Source organism: Phalacrocorax carbo, chromosome 2 (genome assembly GCF_963921805.1).
Source record: "Phalacrocorax carbo chromosome 2, bPhaCar2.1, whole genome shotgun sequence".
Taxonomy (NCBI): domain Eukaryota; kingdom Metazoa; phylum Chordata; class Aves; order Suliformes; family Phalacrocoracidae; genus Phalacrocorax; species Phalacrocorax carbo.
Window position 1 is genome coordinate 91,190,992 of NC_087514.1, and position 27,394 is coordinate 91,218,385.

The window sequence follows — 27,394 nt, forward strand, 5'->3', positions numbered from 1 at the left end:
GGTCTTGCAGTGACATCAGCCAGCTCCCTCAGCACTCATGGGTTGCAACCCCATTAGGGCCCACAGATCAGCGTATGCCCAGTTTGCTTAAATATTTCCTAACCTGATAGTTCTCTATCAAAGGTAAGTCTTCCTTGCTCCAGACTTCCGCATGGCTTTTAGGGACCTCAAACTAATGAAGGCAAGTCTTCCCAGTAAAGACGAAGATGAAGAAGTCAGTGAGTACCTTGGTCTTTTCTGTGGTAAGATGGTTGTCTTAACAAGGCTATGTATTGCTTAGCAAGAAAGAAACAGTCACACCACATGTGTATCCTATTCTATCTGACAGGATCAAACTATTCACATTTTCCTCTCACTATTTTACCCTAAAATGTTTTATCCACAAAATATATTGAAACATACCACATGTTTCCTTGTACAACCATTACACTGGCCATTAAAGCTGATTCTACCAGATGCAAACTTGGTTCCAAAGTGTTAATATTTAATTTGTAAGGCAGAATTTTTGAACAGCCTTTTGAGTGGAAAGCGGAGGTAGCGCAGGATCAAGAGGTTCTTGGGAATAGGGAGCTGTTTTGAGTCACATTTTAGAGACGTGACATGTTTATGCTGGACTTGAGAGCAGAGCTTCAATAGCGTGCAAATACTTTTTGGCTTAGTACATGTGTCTTCTTTTGACCCCGATTGCTCAGCAAGACCTAGGCAGCTACGCTACACTGGTTGGCTTAGAGCACTAGAGGGCACTTGTGTAGTTCTTAGAGGAGCAGTGTTCCTGAAGGGCTACACAAAATGAGATATTTCATGACATGCCAGCTCAGAAGTTATTTGTACCCTTAAGAGTATAGCAGCCCATATGCTGCTTTCCACCTTTCTTTTTACTGCATATACATACATGCTTCTCAGATTCTTCTCTTACTGTAAGCTCTATTTTACAGGGCAACTAAAGAAGACTGTATCTGCCTTGTCTTTATGCCTCAGTGCAAGAATTTGAGGTTGCTTAGTACCCATATGGAACTTCTACAGGCACAGTCAATGTTTATCTAAGAGGTGCAGACGTATCCCTGCATTGCAGTTCATTCTAACCACATTTTGAATACTGGTTAAAGCAAAGCAAATAGATGTTCTGTTTCTCTTTACCAGATTAACCACAAATACCCAGAGAGACGGCTACTGGTAGCAGAATCCTGTGGAGCTCTAGCACCTTACCTTCCAGTAAGTATTAATACTGACTCTAAATACTTGGCTAGTGAAAGCAAGGTGAAAACCTGTTGCAAAATGTAAATGTCCTTATTATTGTAAATATTCCCAAGCGTGCTTTTTATGCATAGATAGTCACATTATCTTCTACTTCATATAACGCATGGGAGATTCAATAAATCACATTAAGGAGGGGATAACTTCTTATAAAGGAATTCAAGTCAATCTAGTTACACGATTTTTAAAGACATTTTATGTTCTGAAAAAATCATCTTTGGTTCGGTGAAGATGAAGTAAAGATAATTAGGACCAATTAAGGAAATAACATCTGAAAAAATAATTGGCACCCAATAATAGAGTTCTTCACTGTGGAATGTTACATGAAGAGTGCTGCCAGTCAGAAGAAGCAGCAGAATTAAGTCAGTGACAAACTAGAATTTGAAGCTTCAGAGAAAGAGGAAAATAACCCAAATTAAAAGCCCACCTCTCCAATTTAGCAATGCAGTGATTAAAGATTGTTTTAAGTCTGTAGGTTTTTCTTGCTGTTAGTTATTTCTGGTTCCATATGAATTAAAGGACCTGAGTTCTGTGCTTAGTAGGACAAAAGGCTCTCTAATGAGGCTACTGACATCTTATATTCCTTCGTCTTCTGTTGTGAAACTGAATGTGTAATATTCATAAAGGGAATTTGTTGTTGGAGGAAGGGATTTTGTTACGGAGCACTAACAGAAGTGCAAATTACTTATTAAAATCTGTATAAACCCACATTTCTTCTTTCATTGGATTTAACAAGTATGCTTCTTGTTTACAAACAGAAAGAAATTCGTAGTTCGTTAGTACTTTCCATGCTGCAGCAAATGTTAATGGAAGATAAGGCAGATCTGGTACGAGAAGCTGTGATCAAAAGCCTTGGCATCATTATGGGATATATTGATGATCCAGACAAATATCAACAGGTATAATTTGTTTTGGATTCTGTATGTATAAAATGTCTTCTATCGTTATTTCATGAATAGGAGGATGCATAATTTCAGGTATTTTTATTAAAACTTTCCAGATACTTTTAAAAATTTTGAGGGTGTTTATGGATGTTGATTTTATTGTATCACCAAGACCAAACAGAAAACATATACTTAAAAGTATCATTAGAACCTCAGGTGTAAGCCTTATACAGAAGCTTCCCTAATAATTCATAATTTGCCTTCAAGGACATACCTCTTCAATACCCACCTGATACTATTAGCCAATTTGATATCACTTGCTAACAGATATTTGTCTACTACAAAAAAAGATACTTGCAGTTCAACTTAATACTGCCTAATAATGTTTCAGATAAGTGAAAATGAAGAACTTATAATACTGAGTTTTTGAAGGCAGTGTGTTAAAATGTGTTTGTATTGATTTTGATAGCTTAACTGTAGAGAAATACTAGCCAGATCATTGAACTACCTACTGTTTACCTTTGTAGTTGTAGGAATATCTGTTGAGAGGCTTCCATGTACTACCTTGTTTTATTTTTTAGTGAAAAAATTTTGAAATAGATTATTATCTTTTTATAGTGTGCATTTTCTGTGGGGGAAAGTTTTAGCATAAATTTTAGGAAAATAATTACATTCTTTATTTTCTTTTACCAGGGCTTTGAACTGCTGCTTTCAGCTTTAGGAGACCCTTCAGAACGTGTAGTTAGTGCAACGCATCAGGTATTTTTACCTGCTTACGCTGCCTGGACAACAGAACTGGGAAATTTACAGTTCCATCTTATACCTACACTGCTTAATAAAATTGAAAAACTGCTCAGGGTATGTGTTCAGCTGTTTCTACACTGGAGAATTTTGTTTGTATCTATTCCATATGCAGGCTTTTAAAAAAAATATAAAAATGTAAATAATTGCTGCTTAATGTTCTATGGCAGAAAAATTTTCTGGAGATTCTTGTTGTAACTCTAACTTTTACTTGTCCTTTGGAAGAAGGAAAAAAAAAAAAAACACCAAAACTCCCAAAACCAAACATATCCTTCTTTAACAAAGTTTTGCTTTATAGCCCAATAATCAAAGTGCAGTTCAGAAAATGCTTGCTTTAGGGCTGTGACCATATGATATGTGTTACTCTGAGTGCATTTGCCCTGTATTTAACGTGTCTTTAAGTGTCATGTAGTGTAGTTTTTAATAAAGTGCAATATTTATTAAAGAAAAAAAGTAGAATTGAATGATTTAGGTTCTTTGCAATTTTGAGCCAGTTTGTCTGAACACTTGATTTGGTAGATAGCTGGGAGGTTTTGGAAGATAGAGTATCTCATAACTATCTAAGACACTTAACCAAGATGCTTGTTTTCAGAGTATAACGGACTAGTTTATTCAGATTTTAGATGCATTGGTCTCTGAGACCAAGGATTCATGTTTCCAAAACGTGCTCAAAAATGTTCTTTCAGAATATCTGTATGTTCATCAGCATGAACGACTAAATTCCAAAGGCTATGTTGCTTGAATCTTTGAGTAGAAGTGACTTAACGGTGCCAGGATGGTGACACAAAGCTTGTGGTTAGGATGAATTACTGTATAATTAGTGTTTCTGTGTAGAAGTTCATCACAGATGTGTTGATCTCTTGCCAGGGTATACATGCCTAAGCAATAAATCATCCAAACCAAAAACTTGAAGTAAACGTCCTGTTTGTTTCAGGAAGGAGAACATGGCTTGGATGAACATAAGCTTCACATGTATCTGTCTGCTCTGCAGTCATTGATTCCTTCACTGTTTGCACTTGTGCTACAGAATGCACCTTTCACAAGCAAGGCTAAACTTCAGGGAGAAGTACCACAAATAGAAGGTAAATGATTAATTTCCGATATGTGGAATTTTTACAACCTCAAGTGTAATGCAGTGACAAATCTCAAATCACTATTAACTGTGACGGAAGAATTCCAGGAAGTAGTCCATAGTCCAAATGCTCTTGGGATTTGTGTGTATTTAAGGTTACTACATAAACATAAGTTGCAGAATGTATGTTTAAACTTCAGATTCTAATAGCACACTGTCTGTACAATAATGATTTAAGTTTATGTCCCCAAGACCCCTGAAGCTCCTACTTCATTCCTGTGAAAGAAATCAGTCTGACACAAACCCTTATCAGATATTTACCTAACTACAAATATCAGTTTATTGACGCAGAAGAAATATGTAAGTTGTGAATATTTACAAAATGATAGCCAGTAGAATAAAGGAGAACTAAATGGTGTCCTTTTGGAATTTTTCCCTTGTATTTACTTAGCAGTGTTACAAGGAAAATGGCTTCTTCATGCCCAGTCACATAGCTTTATGTAATCAGTGAGAGTCTTGAAATGAAATACTTTGTTGTATACTTTGCAACGAAATACTTTGAAATACTGATGTAAATTGGGGGGGTGGGACAGTTTTACCTTCTGATTTGCCTCTTAAATGTTTTTTCATATTGGTCTCCCTTAGAATACCTTAAGTAATGCTTCTTTTTTCCACCCATTTTCATGCTTGAGAGACCTGGTTATCACCCCAAAATTTTTTTATTTCATCTCTCATTATTTCTCCCTACTTCTTTTAAGAAGCTGTTGAGAAAGCAAAGCAATCTTTAATTGGACTTCCTAAAGGTTTCTGAATAATTTATTTCAACTGATAGCCAGTAATAGCTTGAGAAGGCTGGCCTCAGTTTCAGTTAACTCTTAAAAATAAAAGGTTTTATGATTTGGGAAAAATGCAGCCTAGTGCAGGAGCTTTACCATCTGTTATGTACATTTGTAATACTTCAGCAGACTGAATGGCGTCATACTGAAGTTATACTCAGATCAACAATCGCAGCCTGTAGAATGTTTTCTCCTGTTACAAATTTTTTTTTTAGAGATATCATTGACAATACCTGCCACATGCAGACAATAGCACTGTGTGTGAAGATGCAAAGAAAGGGTAACAAACTTAAAGATGATTTTGAAAAGTAGCTAGGGGTACGTTACTCTATGATATTAGTGTGAAAATGTCAAACATGCCACAGTAAATCCTAGCTTAGCTGACTTACGTCCTTTGAAGATGAGCACTTTTCTTCTGAATGGCTACTACTTAATTAAGGAATTAAAAAATTTCAGGCTTCAACCTGGTCTGACAGCTTCTTCCTCCACAAAAGTATATGAAAAAATCTCATGTACTTTGCACTAATCCAGTAGTATTACAGGAACTACAAGTTTGCTTTGTTGCGTTTTGCAACAGGAAAGATGATGTTCTTGTTGCTTAGCTTCATTGTTGAATAATTTTAAGTATGCTTGACGTGAATTGAAATATTAAAAGCAATGTTGGTGTAGCAGGTTTTCAATCCCTAGATATTTTAATAGTCTAGAACTTTTTTGGGGGTTTTCTTTTTACATATAAATTATTCTCTTCTGATAATTCAAATAATTAAGGAGTTGGGGGAGGGAGTGAGGCATGTAAAAAACTACTTCATATATAAAGGTTGGAGCAATTAGATGATTAAAGTTTAGCTGTAGAAGTCAGGAAACCTTGCATGCAAGTCACTCTACCGTAAATCTGCAGTGTGTTTTTTGGGATCATAGAATCATTTGGGTCTAGTCCAACCCCCCTGCAATGAGCAGGGACACTTTCAACTAGATCAGGTTGCTCAGAGCTCCGTCCAATCTGACCTTGAATGTTTCTAGAGATGGGGCATCTACAAGCTCTCTGGGCAACTTGTTTCGGTGTTTCACCACCTTCACTGTGAAAAATATCTTCCATATATTCAGTCTAAATCTACCATTCTTTAGTTCAAAACCATCACCCCTTGACCTGTCACAACAGGCCTTGCTAAAGAGGTTGCCCCTGTCTTTCCTGTAGTCCCCCTTTAAGTACTAGAAAGCAACAATAAGGTCTCCCCACAGCCTTTTCTTCTGAACAGCCCCAACTCTCTCAGCCTGCCCTTGTAGGAGAGGTGCTCCAGCCCTCACATCATGTTTGTGGCCCTCCTCTGGACCCGCTCCATCAGGTCTGTGTCTGTCTTGTGCTGAGGGCTCCAGAGCTGGATGCAGTACTCCAGGTGGAGTCTCATGAGAGTGGAGTAGAGGAATCACCTTCCTCGACCTGCTGGCCACCCTTCTTTTGATGCAGCCCAGGATATTGTTGGCTTTCTGGGCTGTGAGCATACATTGCTGGCTCATGTGCATTTTTTTTTTCCACTAGTACCCCCAACTCCTTCTTGGCAGGGCTGGTCTCAAGCCCTTTATTCCCCAGCCTGTATTGATATTGGGGGTTGCCCCAGCCCAGGTATAGGACCCTGCACTTGGCCTTGTTGAACCTCATGAGGGTCACATGGGACCATTTCTTTAGCTTGTCCAGGTCCCTATGGAAGTCATCCCATCCCTCAGGTGTGTCAACTGCATCACTCAGCTTGGTGTCATCTGCAAACTTGCTGAGGGTGGACATGATCCCACTGTTGGTCATTGATGAAGGTATTAAACAGTACTGGTCCCAACACAGACCCCTGAGGGACACCACTTGTCACCAATATCCATCTGGATATTGAGTAGTTGACCACTACCTTCTGGATGCAACCATCCAACCAGTTCCTTATCCACCAAATGGTCCACCTATCAAATCCATATCTCCCCAGTTTAGAGAGAAGGATGTTGTGGTGGGACTGTATCAGAGGCCTTACAGAAGTCCAGACAGATGATACCCATAGCTCTTCCCTTGTCCACTGATATAGTCACTTCATCATAGAAGGCCACTAGGTTGGTCAGGCAAGGTTTGTCCTTGGTGAAGCCATGCTGGTGATAATGATTCCATAATCTCCATACACCAATGTTTTTCTCTTTTTAACTGAGGGTTATGCAATCTCTTTGGCGATTGATTTAACTCCTTGATTTTTAAAAAGCAATTTGATAACCTTACATGAAGACACTAAAGAGTTTCAGACTGTCTTAGCTATCTTTACTGACATCACCTCCAAGGTATTTTAATCTTCTTTTTGTTCATGATCGCTTGTTCTCTGCTGTTACAGTCACTAGATTTCCCCGACCCGTATCGCCTCTTCAGGATGTGGCCGTCATCATTGGAAGCCGTGAGCAATTAGCAGTGTTGTTGCAACTGTACGAGTATCAGCTAGAACACGAGGGTACCACAGGCTGGGAGACTTTGCTATGGGTAGTCAACCAGCTGTGAGTTAATTTGTATCTTATGATAACTAATTTTAAAATATGTCAAAATTAATACTTCTTAAACATGATTTTGTTTAGTAATTACTAAACATAGGAATTGTAAGTATGATTGTATTTAAGAATTATTGGAGAGGAAAAGATTGAAATTTTTTTAGGCATTTTAATTTTCATACTGGATTGACTTTGATTTTATTCAGAAAACAACTATAGCAGAACATGTAGGTAACAACATGCTCAAAAAATTGTTTGTTTCATCTTCGCACTGGTATAGTCAAACCTCTATTGAAGTGAAGATTGTGTTCTGAATATCTAATGAAATACACTGTTCTGCAGTAACAGATGTTTGAAAACAAAGGTCAGACTTTTCTGGTGCTTAATCCCTTGCTTTCTTCAAGGGTCAGGGATTTTACAGAACATGTAGATAAATTTATTAGAACCAGTAGGGCTGTGTGTGTATATGTATATTTATTAATACAAACAGTAGCTCTATACAGATACAACTGGAGAGAAGCAAAAGATCAGAGTAGTGTTTAATATCCCTTTGTTTCCTGTTCTTTTTTTTTTAGGCTACCGCAGCTTATAGAAATAGTTGGCAAGATAAATGTAGCATCAACTGCCTGTGTCCATGAGTTCTCTAGATTTTTCTGGAGACTTTGTAGGACATTCGGGAAAATTTTTACGAACACTAAGGTAAGCCATTACCTTAAATATTCTACAAAAAGAGTACCTTGATAATACATATTCTCTGTATTTACAGTGTGTCTGAATACCCATGCTTTATGTGACTATTTATATTTGTGTGTCACACGGATGCTTTTCCATAAGTACATTTAAACCTGCTATTTTTAAACCTCTGTTTGCATCCTTTTGATTTCTGTTTTTAACCATTTTGGAATGGCCGCCTTATCTTGCCCAACACGGAAGGATTTTTTTAAACTGTGTTATTCATGTTTGCTTTGTGAGTGGAATAGAGTGGGAGAGATCATCCTAATTCTAATGATTGCGCAATTTTCTTTCTTCAGAATATCATACTGTTCAGTATTTGCGGTCAACATAAGTATTCCAGCCTGTACTTGATTGGAAATTTAAAATTAATGCTTTCCCTGCCCAAAATATTTTTCTACAGATGATATCTAAACATTCTTTTCAAGGAAATACTTAATTTTTCTCAACAAAATAACTTCTGAAGAGAATTCAAGAATATTTTAAACAGAAAGTATAAAACATAAGACGCTTACCTAAAGATAAAATTACAAAACAGGGTTAGTGTTATGTGCTGTCTGCAGAAGGAAGATTAAAACTAGTCTTTGAAAACTAGTCTTTGAAAGCCCCTTCTGTAATAAAATTGCTGTGATACTGATTATCACAGCTATAGTTTGGAAGACAGCACTTCAGGGACAGCAAAGATATAAAACAAAAACATTTTTTTTAATAACATATAGCTTGGTAAAACCATAATCCTTAAATCCCAGGCAAGCGTATTGCCCAGAGACTTCAACTTCTGGTATCAGGAGTGGTAAATACTGCTACCTCAGTGTGGGTACTCAGTAGAAATTTCTCCTCTCTTATATCATACTTTCAATTTTCATAAAAGCTGCCTGTGCTTTTTAAAGGTGGGTTTTTTTTCTTTCTGTACCTTCAAAATGTCCTTTCTGTTGTATTTTGTTGGGTTTTTGTTTGGGTTTTTTTTAATTCTTAATTTTTTTCCGAAGTTAATTCACACTGGTGACAGGTTTTCTTACATGGGATTCATCATCTTTTGTATAGGTAAAACCACAGTTCCAGGAAATCTTAAGACTGTCTGAGGAAAACATAGGTAAGTAGCTTTGTACTCAAATGAATAAAAATTGATCCTAACTGCAACTGGAAAAAAAATCTATCTCTTATTCTCATAAAATTTTCATACTGCAGTTCTCAAATTTGTCATCTTTATTAAATTTTGAATATCTAATCTTAATCTGAATGGAACACTGGAATTGTAGATTGAGAGCGTGTGTGTGTGGAGTACAAACAAAATCTCAAATCCAAATACCACTTGAGCATTATTTTAGCGTGTGTGCATGTATATGTGCACATATATATGTGTGTGTAAAGGTCTTTGTGTGTATATAAAAAGGTGAATATATATAATACAGTACACATATACAAGACTTCCATATATATAAAATACATAGTGTATATATTACACATTCACATATATGTATATATTTATATATTTTTATTTATTTATATGTAAAACCTAAATTCTTCACTGTGTTTCACTAGATTCCACAGCAGGTAATGGAGTGCTAACAAAAGCCACAGTTCCCATCTATGCAACAGGGGTCCTTACATGTTATATTCAGGTGGGTTTGGTTCTTCTGTTTCATTGTTAAATGTATAATAATATGTAAAATATATTCTACCAGAAAAACCTTACTGTTTTCTTTGAAAACTTAGTGTTCTTGTGCTTTGAAGTTAGGTAGGTAAGTGAGCGGCTGTAAACACATTTGAAGGCAAAGTTTTCTAGTCAGGTTGTCTGCTGCATTGAGATGATATTCATCAGTGTTAAAACCTGAATTTAGGACATCTTAAAACTACTTCTGGCACCTTTACCACTGCTAACTCTCAGACATTGACAGCTGCTGTGTACCTCTATCAAAAATACTAATGTTATGCCATAAATTGGTTCTTGGCCTTTTAATTGTGACCCCAGCAAAAATAATTTTGCAAAATTTACTGAAAGAGATGAGCAGGTAAATCACCATTTTGGTCATAGTTGGAGTCTTAAAATTGTAGCGTTACCTAGTACTAAAATAAACACTCCATAAATAATACTACCTGATCCTCCAGTAACCAGTTGTTATGGACTGGCATACACGCAGCTTACAGGAAAAAGTACGTACTTCATCGTCTCACACATATTTAGTGGACTGTGAACAATCACAAACTGTCAGGAGTCATGAAAGTGCTTAAGTACTCTTCTTAAAAATTTCTTTAGTAAAACAGTTTGGATAATTTATGCACGAGTATGTGCTTAGTGGATGAAATACAGTCCTTCTTGTGCTTACTTTGAAAGGTTCTTGTTCTTAAACCACATTTTTGAAGTTCATGAGATTGTTAAAGGCTAAATGTAGTTTGTTCTCATAGTGTCTCTTTCACAGCTGTAGGTCATCACAGCCACAGCAATGCTTCTACTACATTCCACATTGTACGCTCTTCTTTCAGGAAGAAGACCGCAAGCTGTTAGTTGGATTCTTAGAAGATGTAATGACCATGCTTTCACTGTCCCATGCTCCTCTTGATAGCCTGAAAGCTTCCTTTGTGGAACTGGGGTAAAGAATATACCTTGGAATTGTCTAGATCTTAAATACAGTAGAAGCTTTTATTAAAAGCTGTTAATCTGGCTGTAATGTTAATAACTGATGCTTTGGGTGAATAAAGGGTATAATTGCTTTTTTTTCCTTGATGCTTCACAAAATTTAAACTTTCAATCTCTGGATTAAAAATGTGGTAAAAAAATTCTGAAGTGTTAAAACAAAAAAAAAAAAAAACAAAACCACCTTGCAAAAATCAGTCATTGAAGATAAAATGGAAGATAATTTTGTATTTTCCATACTATTATGATGTGTTCTAGATATGTATTTGCATTCAGTTCAGTGTCATAATTTATTGAAAATAATATTCTTAAAGTTTCTTAAAAAAAAAACCTTCAAAATGCAACATATTTTCAGACAGCAACATGTTGCATGTCCTTCAGAATAAATGTTACGTATCCTTCAGAAAGGATAAATGTTGGAGTTCTAAACTTGTGGAGCAGTGGATTCTTGAGATTACATTTTGTAGGCAAAGAACGTATTCAGAGTTTGGCAGGTTTTGGGGTTTGGTTTGTTTGTTTTTTGTTTTGCTTTTTTGATTGCCCAACTGTTTTCTTTTAGTGCAAACCCAGCTTACCATGAGCTGTTATTAACTGTCCTGTGGTATGGAGTTGTCCATACGTCTGCTCTTGTTCGATGTACAGCTGCTAGAATGTTTGAGGTAAGTGTTATCCAGACTTTTTTACACCTTTTTAAAACAAGAGTTTATTTTTAAAAATAAAGTGATTCAGATAATGTTGCTACATTCTTAATAATTACACATGGCTTAAATAAGTTGTGTACTGTGTGATGGAGCAGGAAGCTGTTGTGCAGTTGTTTCTGTATCTGTTCTCTGTTCAACACCACATCTTTCATTAAGCAATTTGTCTTTAGCCACTTGCAAGGTGTTTCTGTAGTAACTGTGTATGTGTTCTTTGGTCTGCTGCTGACTTGATTGTTGCATTCTGATTATTGCATGCTGAGAAACATTTTCCAATTATGAAAATGCATTTCTTTGCTAAACGGTGTTCAAACCAGAATTAAATACGGTGTCAAATGTGTTTGCTTATGTCTGTAGATAAACATAAGCAAGCATCTCTCTGAGTTTGAACATTTGTTTTTGCTATTCAACACACCATCAGTAGCTGAATTCACAAGTTACTGTTTTTTCAATATTTTTTGTGTATGCTCATACAATGCAGTTGCATTACAATTCAAACTAGTTTCTATTGGCACCAAATATGGTGGTAAAAACACACATTTAAGCAATTTTATATTTTTATAAAGATTAAGATAATTTACGATTACTTTACTTGTCACATAGTGACAGCTTCATCTTACCCTTAACATTTATAAATTTGTTCAGGATGAAAACTGTTACATTTAACTAATAAGTTTGCTTCTATTTCCACATCATGCCTTTGTTTCATCAAGTGTTAGTTAAAAAAGGCATATACAAAAATTCTGGGACATACTCCACTTGCTGAACAAAGAAAGTACTCTTTTATCTTAGAAAGACACATTTCTAATCACAGCCCATTTCCCTTCCCATTTCCTTCACATTTACTTGTTTGAATGGCTTTGGGTAGACCACTAGCTGTACCTGCCACCTTGTATCCATTTCGAAAAACAAATCTCAAGTCTGCCTCAGAAAAAACAGCTCTTAACCATGAGCATTCTTTACTGCAACTCTGCAAGTAGTTGCAGATAAAGCACTAAACAGCCATTTTAAGACAGATTCTGAGATTTCGGTTGAAAACATCCAACTTTTTTTTTTTTTTTTTTTTTTGAAACCCTCCTCTCCCTTTAAAAAGGAAATGGCAATTTTTGGTCACCCTGAAAATATTTTTTAGTTGTTTGGGGTTTTTTTTCCTTTTTTAATCTAACAAAATGTTACTTATATTTTATATTTGTAATAGTAAGCTTTCTTTTAAATAAGCATTAGCCAAAGATATGAAAGGCCTCAGTTACAACTGGCCTGTTGTCTTGGTTGCATTTTCTTTTCAAATTCAACTGCATGTTGGTTATTTTTTGGCAGTCCTGCAAGCTGTTTGACCTCTTGTTTCCTAGTATAGTTCAGTTTTCACTAAAGCACAGGCAACTTTGTTGCAGACACTTTTCTCACTTGAAAATAGCATCATATTGCCACTTCCTTGATAGCCATAGCGTACGTATTTGTACATGGCGATATGTATATTTGGGAAGTCACCTGTGTAAAGAGGTGGTAACAGTTGGTTTCACTTTTGGAAGATTCCTTCACTTGGAATTTCTTGACATCTCAGAGGCTGCTGAATGGCAAAGCCCAGCGCTTAGGTAATAAGGTAAAGAGTATGTCACCTGCAGGACAGCCGTATGAGAACTATAGAGATTCTGAGCAGTGCAGTGGTATGTACAGCAGCACAGAGACTGCCGTCATTTGGGCCTGCCAGACTGCGTTACCAAATCTTTACAGTCTGTTAAGGACAGGAAGGACACAGAAGTTTTAAGATGGAGTGTGCATAAATAATGATCACACATTGATCTAGAGGAATCGGAGCAGGATAAAATTTTGCATTGTCTGTCTCACTGTAACCTTACGTGCTGCTACATGGCTTTGCCCATCCGGCTGTTTCTGTTGCTTCTGTGTTAGTGTTTTCAGTGAATAGTTTCCCATTTAATTTAAATATTGATGCAAATGGATTTGATTGCTGCTGGTTTGAACATGAAGCGCATAGCTGAGTTACAAGCTTTATTGGTCTATGTAGATTCAAGGGTAGCAACATTTATCTTCAGAATGACACTTGAGTTATAAAGCATGTTTCATTTTTTGTAAGCCTGAACGATGCTGTTTACCATGCTTTACCATAATTAGAAGTGTGGCAGCCCACATAGTCATGAAGCTGAGATCATCATTAGTTGTTTGCTAATTATACAAATCCCAATCATTCTTTTCAAAGCGCTACATTACATCTAGGACTTTCTCAAGATTAGTAATGAAAACTGAAGTTCCTATTTGTTAAAAATTGAAAATAGTAAGCATTCTCTATTTTAATCAATGGGAAAATTAGTAAATCTGTGTATGAGAGCAAGGTCGTCATAGTCAAACTGTGACCTGTGTCCTTAACACTAGTTTGAAGAGTAGCCCATAAGCTCAACACCTCAGTGCTTTAAGTTGTTGCCGCTGTAAATAATCGTAAAATGTATTAATGTTAAAAGAGTAGTTGAACTGACTTTCTTAATATTTTCTGAATAACAAGTATAGGAAGCTGCAGCTTTCCCCCTCCAGGTGCTTTGCAGCAATAACGGATGTTCTTACACAGCTTAACAGTTCTCTCCCCATTCTTCCTTCTCCAGTTACTATCTGTAAGGCCACAATATGTTCAGTGCCTGTGTGCACCTGCGCATGCACGCACGTACGTGCACACGTAAAAATTACTAAATAAAAAATCACTGATTTGTATAGAAGGCTTCTGGGAAGTCAGGTTCCTTCCAGTCTTTCACAATTTACTTTGCTTTAAATTCGGAGTTGGTAAAGCAGGAATGCTCAAACAAATAGCAGAATGTAAAACCATCTTAGAAGGGTGTAAATACTGCCTGCTTTTAGTAGTGTGATATACTGGCAGCTACTGCTTTCCCCACACCCTGTGGATCTTGTGTGTTCTATTGTTACACTGCTGGGGGGGGAAAGCATAGAACTTAAATTTGTTCATGACGTAATTTGAGTAATTAGGCTATAGCTAAATATTAAAAAGACATTTCACATTTCTCACAGAAACTACTGATAAGGTTTTTGTGATTATCTCCTAAAACCAGTAAATATATGCAGGCTTTCTTACATGAGATACAAAATGGAAATATCAAGGCTTTTTTATTAATGCAGACCAAAAAAAAAAACCTCTTGTGCTGAATATGGAGAAAGTTTGGAACTTGTCATTTTTGAAATTTAGTAGGTTTTCCTATGTAGAAAACATGTAAAGGAAAGAAAAATGTAAAGAAAACCTGCTACATATGCAGCAAAATATGCTTATGTATCGCTACATAAGTTAAAAAAAAAAAATAACATCACCTGTGTACACCTAAATTCAAACAATTTCCACATACTTACAGGTAATAAATTTCACTGTGATCTCAGTTTTTAGCATTTGGAATGTGTTGCCACAAATACGTTTCTAGAGCCCTTAGTTTGCAAAAAGACTTGGTGAAATACATTTAATGGATAATCCAAGGGTCCTCCATTTTCTACCTGCATAGACTAGCAAGGGGAACATGGGAAGTTTCACATACATACTGCTTGGATGGCAGTTAAATCTAAAACAGTCCTGAATGACTTTGAGGAAAGCTTAGTGGCATCTGGGAAGGTGTTCTTTGTCACATTGTAAAAGGCCTGAAAGGTATCACTCAGTGTGGGAAAACTACATGCGTTTGGCCTAGCTAAAGACATCTATTTCACATGTCACAGCCACCTACTACAATAAATACCATTCCACTGAGTTAGGAACAGCATTTAGATTAAACTATCAAATTCAAATTGGCAGCGCTTTAGTATTTAATTATCTGTATCATTGTAATTACATTAGTATTTGAATTATAATATATACTTAGTTGCTGAACTTTTGAGAGTTCAAGTTTCAAAAGAGCTGAAAATAGAGAAAACAATCCTATTTTTGAATTTGTCAGGTTTGTGCTGATTGCCAGCCCACTTCAGCTTTCGCCATGCCTTTGCATATATGAAGCACTAGTCTAGCAGTATTTGCTTAGCTTCTAATTTTGGTTTGCTTTGTGTTTTTTTCTTTCTCTCTCTTGGTTGTGCCGTTCTTCTTCCCATGATACTGTGCTCGCTCTTTCCGTGCATCACCTGTGACACCCCCCTGCTCCGACCATTCAGCTGTTGGTGAAGGGGGTACATGAAACTCTGGTAGCTCAGAGAGTTGTTCCTGCTCTCATTACTCTCTCCAGTGACCCTGAAATGTAAGTTTCCTGACTGTCTTATATACCTAGCATCCCTCTTAATACTTAGGAAGAAATAACCATCAGTTCTGTTTCTTATTCTAGCTGAACAAAAATTGAATTACTTTTAAGCTAACTTTAAAATCACGTATTTGTAAATAAAAAGGTTTACTGCAGCACCTGGAACTAAACTGGATAAAAATGCTGAATAAACTTTAAATAGAAAACTTAAACAAATGTCATTTTTATGGTTTTTTTATATCTAATCATATTCTGAGTTTTCAAATTTTCTTACATCATTTCTAGTAGAAAGCTGAATACTACTGTGTTCTATAATGCCATCAGCTTTACTACTGCAAAATTAAATATCATCTGCATTTCTGAATGCAGAATAGCTTAGGCTGTATCTAGTTTTTTGATAGACAACTGTAGAACTTAATTTTCTCAACATTCTGATGTGATATTTCTTTCAAGCTAAGGAAGGATGCTTTGCTAATCTCACTAACAGGTTGTTATTAATAAACGCTACAGCATGAATAGCTTTAATCGTTTTAATGTCTTGTGTGGGTGACTAAACCAAGAAAAACCCCAAGAGTCTGCCTGCCCATCCTCAGTCACAGCTAACTCAGTTCTTCAAGTTTACCAAACCATTTTTTATTGCATGTTGACTGGTTTACAGCTGACTCTTCGAGGCATGACTGAAGCCTTAGTTGACAAGCGGGTTGCTCCAGCCCTTGTTACCTTGTCCAGTGATCCTGAATTGTGAGTTTCAGATTGAGACCTTGAGTTAATCCTGTCTGTCTTTCCTGGTCTGCTTTTTTTGTTTTGTCATTGCTAGAAACTAATGTAACTTGAAGTACTAATTTCTTATCTTAGCTTTATTTTTAATTAATTTTATTCTTAATGTTTAATACATCTTAAAGACACTTTTTCTGTTGTAGTTCAGTAAGGATTGCAACAATTCCTGCTTTTGGCACCATCATGGAAACTGTTACTCAGAGAGAGGTAAGACAGCTGTTGTCAGGCTGTTGGTTTTGTAGCATAAGTGGGTGGTTGTCTTTTTTTATAAATCCAGAAATCCAGTCATTTATTAATGAACTTGAAGGGGAAAAAAAAGCCAGCTTAAATTATTTCTTCCTTTGTTATATCCTCTTCCAGAATGTTTTCTAGTTTTGCAGTAGTTTTTGTTTGGTTGGGTTGGGTCTCTTTAATAAAAACATTTCCTTCTAAATATCAAACCAAATATAAACAAAAAAACCCAGATATGTAGAGGGGGAGGGCTGTGCTAGAAGGTGGGAAATCCCATGCTCAAAATGCTGTTTTAAAACATTCACTAATGCAGTTGAGAAATTCAAGTCCGCTATTTCAAAATGAAATAGCTTCAGTTTAAAACGATAACCAATAAGTCATGGTAGGATTTAGTTATCTCCACATGAGTCTATTGTATCATTTTAGATGCTTTAGGATATCCTGCTTGGCTTCCAACTATTTTAGAAGGGCACAAGATTCTTGTAGTTCCTGTCATATCTGCTGGTTTAGCCCATGGTATCCAATATGGCATTAAAAGACATCATACTGATATAACTGCAATAATCCTTGAGGATAATATAGATATGCAGTTTCTCCTTGTATTTTTTAAATGATGAAACTTTGGTAACGGATCAGACTTCTGAAAAAGACACTCAGGATTCTGCTGTAAGCAGTAGAAACACTGTATTGTATTTTATATAACTGTGCAAATTTCTTCTTAAAAGTCCGTGCAGCTTCTTGCAGAGCTTGCATTCTTCCTGTAATTTCAACATATTCTAAAAGAATGTGTTTGAGGAAATGTGAGTAAGAAGTCAGTGATGACTCACAAGTGCTTGGAAGATGGATAAGTTACAATTTTGTAGCTTGGAATGCATGCCTATAATCAGTTTGGGAAGAATACTGTTCTGTTAGCATACAAAAATTACTGTATCCATTGCACTAATTATAATAAGCCTTAGAGTACAGAGGTGATAGCACCTTCCAAAATGTACCAGAAAATGTTATTTTTACAGCTTTGAATGCAAATGAAATACTTATGTCATCTCTAGATATACTTGTATTTTCAGGTTTTTCTAGCCTTTAGTTGAAGAAATCTTTTTTTAATTCCACTGATTTTTATGATGCTTACTTTTGGATCTGTCTTCTGCATAAAATTTTTCAGCATACTAGTTGAGATATATTACAAAAAACCCGCCATGAATTCAGTTCTAATTAAACAGGAAAACTCCAATGATATTAATAGTAAAAGGGAAATTTTTAATAGCACGCAATAAATGTGGGTATCAAAACCAAGGAAACCTCAGGAGGAAAGATGGGCTATGTGGAAGCACTTGTCTATAGTTAAAGATAGACAAGATGAAAACACTGTTAACAGCCTTCAAAATGTAGAGCTGCATCAAGGAGTTTGCGACATCCTGTCAGCAAAAAAGTGTAAATTAACAGAAGGTCCAAGGTTTATCATCTGAAATGTGGAAGACTACAGGCATACTCTGAACTGACCATAACAGTTTCTAGGATCTTCATTTTTTTGTGTACTTTTTATTTCTCTGTGAATGTTGAAGCTTCTGGAAAGAGTAAAAATGCAGCTGGCATCTTTCCTGGAGGACCCTCAATATCAAGACCAACATTCTCTACATACAGAAATCATAAAAACATTTGGAAGAGTTGGACCTAATGCTGAGCCCAGATTTAGAGATGAATGTAAGTTGTGATAGTGGGAAGATGCAGTCTTCCTCTTTCTGTCCCAAAGCTAATAGTGTACTCTTGTTTTCAGAGTTTGATGTGACCCAGTATTTAAGTCTTTGCTAATATAATTTTCACTTTACCTACAAAGCCAGGACATGGTGACAAATTATTTCAGATATGGAATGGTCACTTTGCTGAGAGCAAATTTGAAGTTGTCTTTTTTTTTTTTTAATTACTTGACATGTAAAATGCCTTCCCCACCCCACCATTGCTTCGCCCCCTGCTGGCATATAAATTTCAAGTATTCCACACAACTTAAATGTAAGTGCATCCTAGTTTAACAAAACAGCTTTTTGCCACAGCCCTGAAATGTAAGGCAATAGTCTAACAATTGACTTGGCTATTCTGTCTTAAAGATACTCGTAAACAAAACGTGGGGAGCTATCATTGCTCCCAACTACAGGCATCTAGTTTAGCAGGCTAAACTCATTAGATAGGCTTCCTCTATAGTCAGTGAAGATTTCTCAGAACATGTGTATCTCTGTCACTGGCTTATCAGTTGTGTTTATAAAATAGAAGCATATTTTAGACAGCTGTAGCAGTAGGAGAGTAATAATGTTGCAAAATATTTTCTGTAAGCTGTTACTATTTCAAAGATACTCTGGGGTACCTTTTTAGATTATTTCAAGTTAAAGTTGATTAGTTAAATCTGGAAGGGCACTCTCATCAAAAGCTATTTGCAGTTCTTATTCCACACTCATGTGTGATGTCTCAGATGTCTAAGATTGCCACTCAGCAGCTGTTTAATGCTAAGCAAGTCTATGGAAGGCAATTTCAAGTACTTACTCCAGCATTTACTTTTACAGTTGTTATTCCACACTTGCACAAGTTAGCCTTAGTCAACAACCAGCAGTCTGTGGATTCGAAGAGACTGGATATCGCTACCCACCTGTTTGAAGCCTACAGTGCTCTTTCGTGTTGTTGTATCCTCTTTTTTTATGGGAACTTTATATTTTAATTTTCTGGTGGGGGGAGAAGATTAATACTTGAGAGAAAACCTAGTTTGTCCTTGAGTGAGAGATGTAAAACGTGATCTGTATAAAGAAGAGGTTTTCACAGAGGGTGAATGTGGTGGGTTGACCTTGGCTGGGTACCCTGTGCCCACCAAGCCGCTCTATCACTCACCTCCTCAGCAGGATGGAGGGGGGAGAAAATAAGATGGGGAAAAAACCCCCATGGGTCAAGAAAAAGGCTGATTAATAAAGCAAAAGCAAAGGCCACACGTGGAAGCAAAGGAAAACAAAAGATTCATTCTCTGCTTGCCATCAGCAGGCAATGTCCAGCCACTTCCTGGGAAGTAAGGCTTCAGTATGGGTAGCAGTTGCTCAGGAAGACAAACGTCATCATAACGAATTACCCCCCATCTCCTCCTTTCTCGTAGCTTTTATTGCTGAGCAAACATCATATGGTATGGAATGTCCCTTTGGTCAGTTGGGATCGGCTGCCCTGGCTATGTCCCCTCCCAAGATCTTGCCCCCGCCACCAACCTACTGGTGAGGGGGCAACATTGGTGAGACAGTCTTGATGCTGTGCCGGCACTGCTCAGCAGTAGCCAAAACACTAGTGTGTTATCAATACCTTTCTAGCTATGAATACAAAGCACAGCACTATGAGGGCTGCTGTGGGGAAAATTAACTCCCTCTCAGCCAGACCCAATAGATTGGAACTGATAGATACTTAAAAAAACCCCAAAACTATAAAAACAAAGCCCTTGATCTTAACCAGTAAATTAAGAAAAAAAAAATAATGAAAAGAATTGTATGCATATATGATATATATGAAGTTAAGTATGTTTAAGGTTGTTTTTCTTTGCTGTTAATCAAGTGCCAAATGCTGTTCTGTTTTCTTGGGTCTTGCTACAGTAGATGGTCCCTGTGTTCAGTAGAACAACATTATCAGAAAACAGACAAAAAAAAATTATATAATTTCAGAAGACAATCCTTATAATACCTTAACAACTTGGTTTTTAGTTATTTCAGAGGATTTAATGGTCAATCACTTTTTACCAGGACTTAAGTGTTTACGAACTGACATGGAACATCTCTCGCCAGAGCATGAGGTGAGCAGCTATGTTTAATAACTGAGTATGAAATGCAAGTGACAAGAAAGACTTGAAATGTAATGGTATTTAAAACCAAAAGTTAAGGAGAGCTACTCATAAGTAGTATCAAAACATAGCATTGAGGGTTTTTTGATAAGGAATAGGTCACATGATTTTAAAAACAGTGAAATCTTTTAAAATACACTTCTAAGAGAGGACCTCTGCAGAGAAATATTCAACTGTCAGAATTGCATGTAGAAAAACAGATCTTTGTAGACTTAAGAAAAAGATGGTTTTACCACCTGTTTTTTCATCAAAACAAGGATACACTAAAATCAGTGGCCACAATGTTTCCAAGGAAATGCAGATGAAAATTGGTGGAGTGCAGGAGAGAAATGATAGGCAAGGATGAGGAAAGTATAGTCCTGAAATATACGGGATGCACTTCATGTCTGGACTATGGTGTCCAGTTCTGGGCTCCCCAGTACAGAAGCATGGACCTACCGGACAGATTCCAGCAAAGGGCCACGAAGATGATGAAGGGACTGGAGCATCTCTCTTAGGTGTAGAGGCTGAGAGAACTGGGACTGCTCAGCCTGGAAAAGAGCACGCTTGGGGATCTTAGCAGTGTATATAAATATGGGAAGGGAGGGTGTAAAGAAGATGGAGAGCCAGGCTGTTCTCTGTGGTGCCCAGCGGCAGGACCAGAGGCAGTGGGCACAAACTCAAACACAGGAGGTTCCCTCTGAACATCAAGAAATGCTCTTTTACTGTGAGGGTGACCAAGCACTGGCACAGGTTGCCCAGAGAGGTGGTGGAGTCTCCATCCCTGGAGATACTCAAAAGCCATCTGGACATGGTCCTGGGCTGCAGGCAGCCCTGCTTGAGCAGGGTGATGGACCAGATGACCCCCAGAGGTCCCTTCCCACCTCAACCATGCTGTGATTCTGTGAATTGTAAAAAACAGATTATAATAAACAGACAGGACAACATGGGAGCTAACAAGATATTCTCTGGTAGAAGGAGCTTACAGAACGTAGCAGAAGAGTTAGCAGGAGGAGCTGACTTGAGAAACTTGAAAATCTTGGCCATACATCTTGGTCCTTTTTTGTGAATACTTGGAGAAGACGAACACGAACAGAGATTGAAACACATATGTCTTAAGTCAGTAGCTGAAAACAAGAGATGTAGTTTATTTGCATGTTGGGAAAATCTCAACACTATAAAGTTTCCAAGTGATGGAGGAAAAGATTAATCAAAATGTACACAGGAACATCTCTCTGGTTTTTGAAGATTAATACTGCACTTTCATGGATTACTTTGTACTTGAGAAAATGAATTACTTTTCTTTGTTTGCAGAAGTGACTTAATTGAGATGACTGTATTCTTCTACGAGTTCTGAGTTCTTCCAGTTACATTTTCAGTCTAATAGCCTATAGTCTCATGCTTTTATTTTCTGTATATTATTATATTATATAATATGTAACTGGAAGTTAGTTAATTTGAGGAACTCTCAGACCTAAAAGGAAGGAATCTAACTTCAGAGGACTGAGTCAGAAGGGACAGCAGTGACCTGAGCATCGGTCAAAGGCAACAGAATTGCACTTCCTTACTGCAGGCAGCACTGGAAGAGATCTGGCACTGATGATACTCTGTATGCAGAGTGAGCTTGGAGATGTGTTGTTTTGGGAAGTCCAAGAATATATCTGAAAGCTGCAGTAGGCACAAGTTGGAATTTGCTTAATTTTCTTTGTTCTATCATATTCACTAATGGGATAACAGATAGAAATAGTAATACTTCGTTTTTGTATAGTGGTTAGTGAAACTTCTATGCTTTAAGGGCAGCACCAGTTCAGAAGATGCCCTGAATTGGAACAAAAGAGTTGATTTGATTGAGTTTGGCTCTTGTAGCCAGAGAAGGAACTGAGGGCTTAAATAGGATTAAAAATAAATAACTAACTAAAGACAGCTCTCGGTCCTCCTTTACATTCTGCATCACTGTTATTAATTGGCTTCAGGCATGATGCCAAGTGCTTCATTTTTTTTTTAGCCAGAGAGAAACATAAATTTAAAAATATTTACTCCTGCTCCAGTGGGTTGAAAACTCACTACAGCTTTTACTGTAGAAATGGAAATTTGGTGCTTAATCAGCTCCTTGCTACAACAGGTTGTTTGTAGGCACCATGATAGAGACTTCTGAGGCCCAGTTAGTTCCAGTGTCTGTCTTTCAAGCCTTCTGTTTTCTGAGGTAAATATGATCTACTGATTCAAATAGTTAAACATTTGCATAAACAGAAAAAACCCTTTTCTCATTATTTTGGTTCCTGTGGTGTTATTGACAATTCAAATGGCGTATCAGTTACAAAACCACATTTTCTTATTCACAGAGCCATAGCTCCTGTGGCTCTAACATCAGTACAGAGTTTATGCCTATCTTGGAAGTGTAACATTTGTCGAATTGGCTTGTGATCCTGTCAGGCAGCGTCTACCACTTATCCCTCATATTTGCTTTCATTTTTTTCATATAAACAAAAGTGCAAGTTGGGCACTTAAGCCAGACCCTCTCATCTTCAAAATAAACATTTCACCTTGTGCAGATGTTTCAGATACTTCTCTAGAAGTTATCTAGAGATAACATCTCTAATTCCATGTCAGGTCCCTTCTTCCCCCTTCTGTCCTTGCCTTCTATTTCTTTTCAAAATAATTGGATTTTGAGTTGCATGATAGTGATAGTGTCAGTACTTGATAAAAATGTTTAGCCCATCTGCAGTGTTGTTTCTAATACTTAAGTCATAATATGTCTCCTAAATGTCTCTAAATAGAGTTACGTCTCTAAAATCTCTCTCTTAAAGGAGGTCTAAATGGTTTCAGTCAGTCCTATGACCAAACAAAGAACCCAAAGGAATAGGTGTGAGCAGTATGTGCAATATCATAATGTAAAATTGCCATAAAATAATATATTTATACCTTTCCTCTGTTTCACCCTAAACTTTAAGACAAATTAATTTCAGGAAAAGGGAAGAATTGCTCCACTTCATTCAAGAATTACGCAGCCTTCCCAGAAGGAGCTGTGTAATGGATCGGGGCTCCATCCCGGTATTCAAATGATTCTGGGTCCTTGCTGAATTATTCTCCCCCTTGATCAGGACTTCATATTGTTGATATTTGGAATATTTAGATTCAGATAGATGTAAAAAAAAATGTAGAAGTGCTCCGATGCACAGGTAGAAATGCTAAGTAACAAAAAATATGGCAGCTGTACTCTGAAATTTCAGTTTTCTTTTGCTACAAAAGAAAAGCTTGCTTTTTTCACTGGCATTCTGAAGGGATTTCTCTTGTCCCTCTGTACTCTTGAGTTTAAGTACTTTCATAATATTTTATGCAAATGAAGGACAGCAAATTTAGCAGTAAGAGTTGTAGTCCTGTTAGACTGGTACACAGGTTTGAATGTGCTTTCTGAAATATTCAATGGTATGTAACACCTGCTACTCAAACCATTTCAAATATTGAAGTGCCCACTCAGAAGGCTTTGACATCATAGGAGTAACTGAAATGTGGTGGGACAACTCAAATGACTGGGGGATCGCAATGGACAGTTACAGGCTCTTTCGTAAAGACAGGCAGGGTAGAAGAGGTGGAGGAGTCGCACTCTACATTAAGGAAAACCTCGAATGTATCAAAGTCAACTATGGTGATTGCGACTGCTCTATCGAATGCCTCTGGGTTAAAGTCAGAGGAGTCGTCTCCAAGCAGGACCTCACAGTGGGCATCTGGTACCAACCTAACCACAATGACAAAGCTGACGAAGTGATACTTGGGGCACTAAAGCAAGCGTCTGGCCAACAGAACCTGGTCCTGATGGGGGACTTCAACTACCCAGACACCTGCTGGAAGAATAATACGGCAGCTCGCATGTCATCCACCAAGTTCCTGGAATATATAGAGGACTGTTTTCTCATAGAAATGTTAGATGTGCCAACCAGGAAGGAGGCACTGCTGGACTTGCTATTCACAAACCGAGAAAGCCTGCTTTGTAATATCTCGGTTAGTGATAGTCTGGGCTGCAGTGACCGCAATATTGTGGAGTTTGGGATTGTGCTGAGCGTGCTGAAGGTCAGTACTAGAACAAGGGTTCTGGATTTTAGAAGAGGAAACCTCAGCTCACTCAGAGCTCTGTTGGGAGGGATTTCCTGGGATGCCTCCATGGAAGACAAAGGAGCTAGTGAGTGCTGGGAGTTCTTTAAGGACTCTTTCTTGGAAGCACAAAACCAGTTTATCCCCTATAAAGGAAAGGGAAGTAAGCAGAGCAAGAGGCCCCCTTGGCTCAACCATGGCCTCCTGGGTCTACTCAAATCCAAAAGAGAAGCATACCAGAGTTGGAGAAGTGGAGGATTATCCATCGAGAGCTACAAGTGCATTGCCAGAGTGTGCAGAGATGCAGTTAGAAAAGCAAAAGTCCAGCTCAAATTGAAACTGGCCATAGACGTCAAAAATAACAAGAAAGGGTTCTCCAGGTATGTCAACCACAAGCAGAAACAGAAGGAAAACATACATCCACTGTTTAACAGGAAAGGAGAGACAGTCACCAACGATGCTGAAAAGGCAGAAGTTCTCAACACTTTCTTCACCTGAGTCTTTATAAGTACTGTCAGGCCCCAGACTTTGGGAGCAAAATTCCTGGTTGATCCAAACATAGACCCACCATCAGTGAAGGAAGAGTTAGTATGTGAGTTATTACAGGAGCTTGACCCCTACAAATCAATGGGCCCTGACAACATCCATCTGAGGGTGTTGAAAGAGCTGGCTGATGTCATTGTGAGGCCACTCTCCATAATCATCAAGAAGTCTTGGGGATGCCCCAGAGGCCTGGAGGAAGGCAAGTGTTACCCCTATCTACAAGAAGGGCTCAAGGGAGGATCCAGGTAACTATAGGCCCATCAGCCTTACCTCAATCTCTGGGAAAGTTATGGAACGAATCCTCCTGGGGGCCATCACAAGTCAATGAAGCACATGATTGGGAAAAGCCAACATGGCTTCACTAAGGGGAGATCATGCTTGACAAACCTGGTGGCCTTCTATGACAAAGTGACTTGCCTGGTTGACATGGGGTGTGCAGTGGACATTGTCTACCTGGACTTCTCCGAGGCTTTTGATATGGTTCCCCATGGCCTCCCCCTGGAGAAATTAATGTGTTATGGCCTAGACAAGTGGTCTGTGCGGTGGGTGTGGAATTGGCTGACAGGCCGCACCCAAAGGGTGTGGTGTTAAATGGCTCCTTTTCAGATTGGCAACCTGTCACTAGTGGAGTCCCCCAGGGATCGATATTGGGCCCATGTTATTCAACTTATTCATAAGTGATTTGGATAATGGGATCAAGTGTAGTCTGATGAAGTCTGCAGATGACACCAAATTGAGTGGGGAAGCAGACACTCCAGAAGGGAGAGCTGCTCTTTGGGAATATCTGGACAGGCTGGAAGAGTGGGCCAGCAAGAACCTTATGAAGTTCAACAAGGACAAGTGTAAGGTCTTGCACCTGGGAAAACATAATCTGGGAGGTCAGCACAGACTGGGATCCACCTGGCTGGAGAGCAGCTCTGTGGAAAGGGACCTGGGGGTCCTGGTGGACAGGGAGCTCAACATGAGCGAACAGTGGGCTGCTGCGGCCAAGGCGGCCAACAGGATGCTGGGTTGCATCAAAAAGGACATCACTAGCAGAGATAAAGTCATCATCCCACTCTACTCAGCACTTGTCAGGACACACCTGGAGTACTGGGTACAGTTCTGGTCCCCTCTATACAAAAAGGATGTGGACAGGCTGGAAGGGGTCCAGAGAAGGGCCACCAAGATGACCAAAGGACTGGGAAGCCGCCATACGAGGATAGGCTGGGAGAGCTGGGTTTGTTCAGCCTTCAGAAAAGGAGGCTCAGAGGGGATTCCATCACTGTGTACCAGTACTTAAGGGGCAGCTACAAAGAAGATGGAGACTCCCTTTTTACAAGGAGTCCCATGGAGAGGACAAGGGGGAATGGACACAAGTTGCTCTTGGGGAGATTCCAATTGGACACCAGAGGGAAATTTTTCACACTGAGGAGAGTCACCCATTGGAATAATCTCCCCAGGGAAGTGGTTGGCTCGGTCACCTTGGACACTTTCAAGAGTCGTCTGGACAGGGTGCTGGGCCATCTTGTCTAGACTGTGCTTTTCCCAGAAAGGTTGGACTGATGATCCCTGAGGTCCCTTCCAACCTGGGATTCTGTGAATTTTTGAGAAATAGAGTAAGTAGTGGCACAGATCCGCAGACTGGGCTACATTTTATCAGTGTAATAAATGGCTTCAAAGGATATTTTGTGCTGGAGCTGTCTAATAGGGATTTAACAGAAATCAGCTTTTTTATGTGTATAAATACATTTAAAACCAGTTATCATTTGGTAGTAACCAATAGTGACTGATCTGTATTTTTAAAATTTAAATTAGTTTTTTTCCTTTATTTTATATATTCAAGTTTTGGTAAGACTCTACTAATTTTAGTTGCTTGTAGCTTTGAGATTTTAAGTTTAGGGTCTCAAAGAATGTGTTTCAAATAATGTGTTAAAATAGTACTGTTGTGGGCAGGGCAGGGAGTTATATACCTGTCCAATGAATTCTATTATTTCTTTAAAAGGCTACTATTGGGAAACATTATTTTTGGTATGCTGGAGAAACATAAAATGTCAGTGTGGGGGAGTTTTTAGTCTTAAATGTTCTGCAGAAACCTTTAACCACTGGTTAAGTAGAGGGAAAGAAAAAAAAAAGCCTTGATTCGTAGAAACCTGGAAGACACCAGTGAAATGATACCAAGTTTGCTTTAGCATTTCCTTTCCATTAAGATGTTGTCTTGGGACACCACCACACTTTTTTGTTTTCTTGCCTTGCCTTTTCTTTCATTCATAAAGTTGGTAAAGATTCAAATTTTAACA

At 38.0% G+C, this 27,394-nt stretch overlaps 1 protein-coding gene across 6 annotated transcripts in view; it reads left to right on the forward strand.

Moving 5' to 3' along the window:
• Positions 1–27,394, forward strand: part of RELCH (RAB11 binding and LisH domain, coiled-coil and HEAT repeat containing) — an 87,649-nt gene that overhangs the window by 51,533 nt on the left and 8,722 nt on the right. For 4 of the 6 annotated variants that reach the window (XM_064443446.1, XM_064443443.1, XM_064443449.1 and 1 more), the window contains 15 exons: positions 1,141–1,212; positions 2,013–2,153; positions 2,832–2,996; positions 3,874–4,021; positions 7,205–7,361; positions 7,928–8,051; positions 9,129–9,177; positions 9,627–9,706; positions 10,569–10,675; positions 11,279–11,378; positions 15,561–15,643; positions 16,564–16,627; positions 18,214–18,352; positions 19,204–19,320; positions 20,368–20,456. In XM_064443446.1, the coding sequence (XP_064299516.1) occupies positions 1,141–1,212; positions 2,013–2,153; positions 2,832–2,996; positions 3,874–4,021; positions 7,205–7,361; positions 7,928–8,051; positions 9,129–9,177; positions 9,627–9,706; positions 10,569–10,675; positions 11,279–11,378; positions 15,561–15,643; positions 16,564–16,627; positions 18,214–18,352; positions 19,204–19,320; positions 20,368–20,456 (1,635 nt within the window). Of the gene's footprint in view, positions 1–1,140; positions 1,213–2,012; positions 2,154–2,831; positions 2,997–3,873; positions 4,022–7,204; positions 7,362–7,927; positions 8,052–9,128; positions 9,178–9,626; positions 9,707–10,568; positions 10,676–11,278; positions 11,379–15,560; positions 15,644–16,301; positions 16,385–16,563; positions 16,628–18,213; positions 18,353–19,203; positions 19,321–20,367; positions 20,457–27,394 lie in introns of those variants that run through there. The other 2 variants (XM_064443444.1, XM_064443447.1) reach the window with 2 other exon arrangements.